The sequence below is a fragment of the Zonotrichia albicollis genome, chromosome 2 (genome assembly GCF_047830755.1).
Source record: "Zonotrichia albicollis isolate bZonAlb1 chromosome 2, bZonAlb1.hap1, whole genome shotgun sequence".
Taxonomy (NCBI): Eukaryota; Metazoa; Chordata; class Aves; order Passeriformes; family Passerellidae; genus Zonotrichia; species Zonotrichia albicollis.
The window spans coordinates 55,775,459-55,782,228 of record NC_133820.1 but is presented as its reverse complement, the minus strand read 5'-3'; the positions used below and the strand labels follow the sequence as shown (position 1 = coordinate 55,782,228).

Sequence of the window (6,770 nt, the reverse complement as noted above, 5' to 3'; positions counted from 1 at the left end):
ACAGGCCAAGGGAAAGAATGTAGTGACAGAACATGGGGGAATGGCTTCCCGCTCAAAGAGTAGGTTTAGATTAGATATTAGGAAGAAATTCTTCATCGTGAGGGTGGTGAAACACTGGCACAGGTTGCCCAGAGGAGCTGTGGGTGCCCCAGTTCCCAGAAGTGTTCAAGGCCAGGTTGGATGGGGCTCTGAGCAACCTGGTCTAGTGGAAGGTGTCCCTGTCCAGAGCAGGGGAGTTGTGGATAATTTTTAAGGTTCCTGCCAACCAAAACCATTCTATGATTGTATGAAATTCTCTGTCAGATCCAATTGACTCCCAAGAGATGCACACAGCTCTGCTGTTAGTACAGCACCGTGACAAAAGAACCAAATACACCCACAGAGCCCACTGCATAAACAGCCTTTACCAAATTTGCAGCCCAGCTTAGCCCTTTAAAAATATTTGGGGGGGGTGATGTCAGCACCTGGATTGCCAATGCACTTGTTGGTCTCCACCCTCAGCCTACTTTAGCTCCCACACAGGGACAGAGCACCCAGACCGAGTGGGAGATAGGCAGAAGCTTGGAGGGAAAGATTATCTGCAGTGACCCAAAGTCCAGAGGCAGAACCACTGGGCTCCATTTACCTCCTCAAGGTAAAAGAACTGGCTTACTTATTAGGTCAGATTTTCTCCTGTGCAAGGACATAGAAGGCTGGCAAAACAACTTGAAAATGTAGGAATTCGTTAACTGCATGCACTAGGCTTTTAATATTTAATCTGCAAACTAAAGCAACTTCAATTGAAACTCTCTGTCTTCATGCTGGTGTGGTCCCAAGGCTTCTCATTTGCACCAGAGATGTTACAGCCTAATCTGGTTGTGCAGCTGAAATTCTTTGTCTAGACTTAATGTTTCATTTGTTTAAGGGTTCTTTATTTACATGGTATGCAGAGACTAGTGCATGATATTTCTGATAAAGTATTCTCTTTTCTCTGCATGAATTCCAAAATCATATAAAATTCAAAAATTGCTGTCATAAAGTAAATAAAGGCAATAACCAACAGAAAAGTTTATGAGTACTACTTGAATGGGATTTTTGAAAACTGAGACTTTTAGCATTTTTTAATTCAATTTGTCCTTTAAATTTCAGGAAAGGCAGAAGTTTATTGAGAAAATACTATTTCATCTGTGGAAATGACTCACAAAATATGTGAAGTTCTTCAGAAATTAAAATGTCTAACCTCAGGTTCTCCTTGTACTTTTAGTAGTACCAAATAATTCACATTTATTAATCTTTCTCTATAAAATAATAGTTTGCACTTAATTTTTTAAAAACAATACACCTACAAATATAGGAATTAAAAAACTCTTAACAGTAGTCTATTTACAATGTATACTTGTTGAAATGGGTCTTGGGCATTATTTATTTGAGAACACTTGCAGAAAGCAGCATTGATTTACACAGACTGCTCACACCTGTGTACTCTATTTTGGGGTGACACTGGGAACGTCCTTGCTGGAAATCAAAGAAGGTGATAAGCTGCCAAAGATGACTTTTACTTCTTAGCACCCCAGTGCTTTCTGACTCCTGGCCACTGAAACAACATTTATCTAGACTGACATAAAAAACTCTACGGAATCTGCCACCTTCATGCATCTGTCCTTTACATATTTTTCTTTTTCTTTTTTTTTTTTAAGAGCCTGTGACCTTAAGGTTGAGCTCAAGGACACATCCAAGCAAGTCACCAGAGTTTTCCCTTTGCTCTGCCTGCTGACCTCTGCTCTCTCCTCATTATTCCCAAAAAATGGAACTTTCCACACGAGAAATTTGCCTCAACTTCATGGTTGTCCTGGTTACTGTAATACTCATGTGGCTCCTTGTGAAGTCTTACCAGGATTGAAAGACTCTCAGAAACCCTGGAGGTGATTTCACTGTGTGCATCACACATATCAGTGGCACCCACAGCATGCCACAGCAATTAGCTTTCAGTCAATTAAGGATGTTGTGAACCTTTATTTTTTCACTCTCTCCTATCTGTTGCCTGTGCTAATGTTTGTAATGGGTCTGTGATGGTGTAATTCTTTCAGTCTGCAGAGGTCCAGCTGTAAAGTGTAAGATGCTTAGGAACAGCTTGATGTGGCTGTCTCCTCTATGGTAGTTTCTGTGCGTGCTGTACTCCCAGCCCACCGTGCTGGCTTGTTTGGCAGCAGTGTTGGGTTCTGGAGGGTGTAAAACTGCAGTGTGTAATGTAAGAGCCTGTATTATCCAATGTAAAAGGCATAAACTGGCTTAGCAGAAAGGAATGTGAAACCTCTGCTTCCACTTGCACATTTTGTTTAAATAAAGACCATGTAAAACCATTTTTTGGAGCATTCCTTATCCCTCTCCTGACCTGAGCCAATGGTACAGTTTGATATGAAAGTGGGGTGGTTTCCTTGTTCCTCCTACTTACATTTCAATTTGTATTTTTTAAAAAGTGCTGTAGGATGGAAACTCTGCAGCTTAGCAGACATGTAATCACACATATGACCTGTTTGGGTGATTTTCTGTCCAGAGAGACTTACACCCTTGGTGCCTGTGGGCACGGACTTCAAAGAGAGCCTTTGTCCCACTGGAACATCATCAATAATCGCGTTTTCTGAAGCTCGATTTCAGGCAGGGATTCCCACAGTTTTATTTTGGGCCAAGCTATTTTTGGAGCAGTGCCGGCAGGGATGAACCTGGCCAATTGCAGGCGTAGGCTCCTGCTGGCGCCCCAACCCAGCCATGAGCCTTGCCCAGAGCAGAATTCCCAGTGGGACATGCCAGGTGTCACAGCACGGCCGTGGCCAGCCTCAGGAGGCTGAGGTGTGACTGTGTCGGGGTTGCTGTGATGGTGTCGTCGCCTGCTAAAACATCTTGAGCCAGCTTGAAGAGCCCACAGCTCCTGGGCTTGTGAATCAGTAATCAAACTCCTCCCAGGAATTCCCCATCTGTCATTTTAATGGCTTCAGAGAATCAGCATCCTCTACAAAGTACAGCTTCCTGTAGGAAGGCAGTTTAGTATGTGCCATGATGCTGATACACGTTGCTTTCCCTTCCAGGGGCCTGAAGGAGCAGGCAGCATTGCAGGGCTGTGCTGGTGAGGCAGAGCTGCCCCTCACAGGTGGGATTTGGCCCTGGGTTTTAGGGAAAGAGCAAATACTCTGTTAGCACCACTTATTAAGGGTTTGTGTTGCTTCGAGTTTGCTAATAAATAAGCCCTTTCTCTGTGTCATTTGTACTGTCTGTCTGGCTTGCAGTCTTGCAGCTTATGCCTCTCATTCTCCCAATCAAGGAACCCCCACTGCAGTGCAAGGCTAAAAAGCCATCTCTTGTTTATTCTTGGCTGCAAATGAGCAAACTTACCTCCAGCACTTCTGGGGATGGCAAATTTTCAGAAAAAAAGTGCTGAGACATTGAAATTAACTTCTGTCAGTTATGGACACAGCCTTTCTCTGCAGCCTACCTTGCACCAGATCCTGCTCTTTTACCAGTATTGCACATGGTCTGCTTGTGTTCAAAAGCTTGGCTGAGACCTGCAAGCAATGGCTAGAGAAGGACATGGAAAATCTATTTATACATACCATGAATACTTGATAATTCAATATGAAAGATGAGAATCTTTCACTGGCTGTAACTCCCAGAAGAGAGCAATACCATGGACTCATCCCAGTCTAGCAAATAAAAAACCAGAGGTGTGGTCTTCACTGCCTGAACAAGCAATGGTTCAGAAACAGTTCAAAGTGATCCTAGCAGTTTTCAGTGTGTAATAAAAATTGAATTGATAGAATGGCTTGGTTTGCAAGGGACCTTAAAGTTCATCTAGTTCCAACTCCCTCTGCCAAGGGCAGGGACACCTTCCACTGGACCACTCCTTCACTTTAGGTTCATTCCCCTTGTCCAATCACTACATGCCCTTGTAGAATGTTCCTCTCCAGCTCTCCTGCAGACCCCTTTAGGTACTGGAAGGCTGTAGAAGGCATTCCCAATGCCTTCTCTTCTCCAGGCTGAACAGCTCTCTCAGCTGGTCTTCATAGGAGAGGTGCTCCAGGCCGCTGATCATCTTTGTAGCCTCCTCTGTACTCACTCCAGCAGGTCCCTGTCCTCCCTGTGCTGGGGCCCCAGAGCTGGTGCAGCCCTGCAGGTGGGTTCTGAGCAGAGCAGAGGGGCAGAATCCCCTCCCTGGCCCTGCTGCCCACACTGGATGCAGCCCAGGACACGTTTGGCTCTCTGGGCTGGGAGCGCTCATGGCTGGATCCTGTTCAGTTCTCATTATCTGATGCCCTCAAGTCCTTCTCCTCAGGGCTGTCAATCCATTCTCCACCCAGCCTGTATTTGTGCTGAAAGATGCTAAGAAAATATTCTGGACAGTTTGGGCCATCCACAACTTTCAGTCACCAATCTTTTTCAGAATTGACATGCATCTGACTGACAATATGATTAAGGTAAATCACCTTGAACAAGTTCCTAAAAGTGAGAATACCAGCATAAGTGGTTCTCTTTCTCCTTCAGGCATTTCTAGTTTCCAAGCAGATTTTGAATGAGATAAATTACTTGCCTAGGTCATTTGCCTGAAACTGAGGCAAAAGACAATTCGACATTTAGTGCCAGATCCTGTGAAGAGACAGCATTTTATAGGTGTACAGGCACAATAACATCAAAGAACTTCAACCAAATACAGATATGTAAATACAAAATTTCGTAGTTTGGGAGACCTTAATGTAGGTGTTTGGTGTGACCCTTAAGGTTCAAACTCTGTTCATTACCTTCTTGGTCACCAAAGAATCCCTAGATGAGACATGGCTTTGTGCAGATGCATGTTGTCATGATTTTCCACCCCTTTGCAGTATAAAGGAGATGGAGAACATCAGACAACTTCTGGGCTAACAGTGATTTGTCTTTAGTTTATCAGTCAAATTATTTTAGGCAAAATTTTCATTAGAACAATACTTTAGTGTAAGGGCTCTAGCCCCTGTAGCTTCCCTGGGTAAAGTGTTCCAGTGCTTGACTGTCCTCACAGTATAAAAGAGTTTCCTTATGTTTAAATGTGTTTCCTGCCTTTGAGTTAGTTCCCATTTCCTCTTGTCTCATTGTTGGGCATCACTGAGAAGGGTCTGGCTCTGTCTTGTTCATTCCCACCCACCAGGTGTTTACACACACTGAGAAGATCCCTCTAAGCCTTGACCAGGCTGAACAGTCCCAGCTCCTTTAGCCTCTTTTCATCAGATGCTTCCTCATCTTCATGACCCTTTGCTTTCACCCTCTGCCTGTCTCTCTTGTACTGGAAAGTCCAGCTCTGGACACAGCATTCCAGACGTGTCTCCAGTGCTGAGCAGAAAAGAAGATCACCTCCCTCAGTCCACTGCCAATGTTCTGCCTGGTGCAGCACAGGAGGCTTTTTGGCTTTTGCTGCAAGAACCCATTTTTGGTTCATAGTAACCCCAGTGAGCCTCAGGTTCTCTGCAGAGCAGCTTTCCAGCTGCTTGGCCCCTCCTATGTTTTGTATGTCAGCATTTGGCCCAAGAGAAGTTTTACACAGCATGCCCAGGACATCAGTGCAGCACAGTTCTTGCTCATCGGGAGAATTGCCCACGTGATACTTTACTACCCTGTTATAGACGGAAAATGAGATTATTTGCTCTCGCAATTATAACTACTGTGTGAATGTTAAGAAAAGCTTCAGTGATGTATAGTTATGTTATTGTAGTTTAGATGTCCTCTGTTCTCCCCATAGTTCCCTTTCCCCCCCTGTATTGTTGCCATCAGACAGCCAGGGCTGTCTAGGTAAAAAGAAGGTGTCCATGTGTCCCTTGCATGGGGAAGTTGGGAATGGGAAAAGCTTGTTGCTTAGGGGGTGTGGCATGGCAACATCTGATGTCTAATCAAGTTACAAGAAAATGGTTTCCATCGATAAACGGCAAAGAAGAGCTGAGTGACGGACTTTGGGAGGGGCCAGGGCTGGCTGATGCAACCCCCAGGGGTATAAAGGACTGAGCATCCATCTTGCAGATGAACTGTGTGCGTGGTGTGCACGAGGGGCAGTTCCCAGCACTGCAGCTTTTTCCTTATGTAGTCCTTTGTTGTATTTTTGTCAAGGCTTAATAAACCTTTTTAAATTTTCAAAGTGTGCAGTTGTTTCTCACATACCCCATCCCTCTGCCATCCCACCTCCTTTGCTAAAGGCACTCTGTGCAGCAGAAGCTGCTCACGATAAGCAAAACTGTGGTTGCTCAGGACTGACCTGGCTCAAACGAGGTAATTTTCACTCTGCCACCCACACACAGAACCAGAAGCCCAGCAGCAGTCTCTCCATTCCCTTTACTGGGCTTTGGATCAGACTGTAGCTACCTAATTCTAGATGTTCAGATTTCGGAAGCTTGACTCTAGGCCTGGTCATGTGGAATTGCTAAGCCTTTAGTACCTCATTCCAGAGAAGCTCAAGACACAGGATGTTCAGCATGCTTTTGGGAAAAATCAGACTGCTAGTTTATGGGTCTGCATACCAACCTAGAACAAATTTAGGCACCAAGATTTGAAACTTTGGCGAATCATTAGAAAATTGTTCAGTGGGGTCTACCAGAATGCTTTTACCCATCCAATAGGTTTTCAGTTGAAACCAGTTTATCTTATTTTTTTTCAAGAAAATTGTTTTTATCAAGGAAAAATAAAATTTGTCAAAGGCAAACGTCATGTATGAAAGCCAACTGTGTCCATTTTGCTTTTGAATGATGTGTCAAAGCTGCTGTAGGCCGTGTGACCTGTGTCCCCTT

General features: G+C 44.4%; 1 protein-coding gene across 1 annotated transcript; it reads left to right on the top strand.

The window, feature by feature from the left end:
* Positions 1-476: 476 nt before the first annotated feature.
* Positions 477-2,340, top strand: SLN (sarcolipin). The gene is made up of 2 exons (XM_026790758.2): positions 477-634; positions 1,677-2,340. The coding sequence occupies exon 2, from the start codon at positions 1,784-1,786 to the stop codon at positions 1,877-1,879; it is 96 nt and encodes a 31-aa protein (XP_026646559.1). The 5' UTR covers positions 477-634; positions 1,677-1,783; the 3' UTR covers positions 1,880-2,340.
* Positions 2,341-6,770: the final 4,430 nt, after the last annotated feature.

Bases quoted from the DNA above. Each gene is read 5' to 3' on its own strand.
- SLN (XM_026790758.2), top strand. From the start codon at position 1,784: ATGGAACTTTCCACACGAGAAATTTGCCTCAACTTCATGGTTGTCCTG.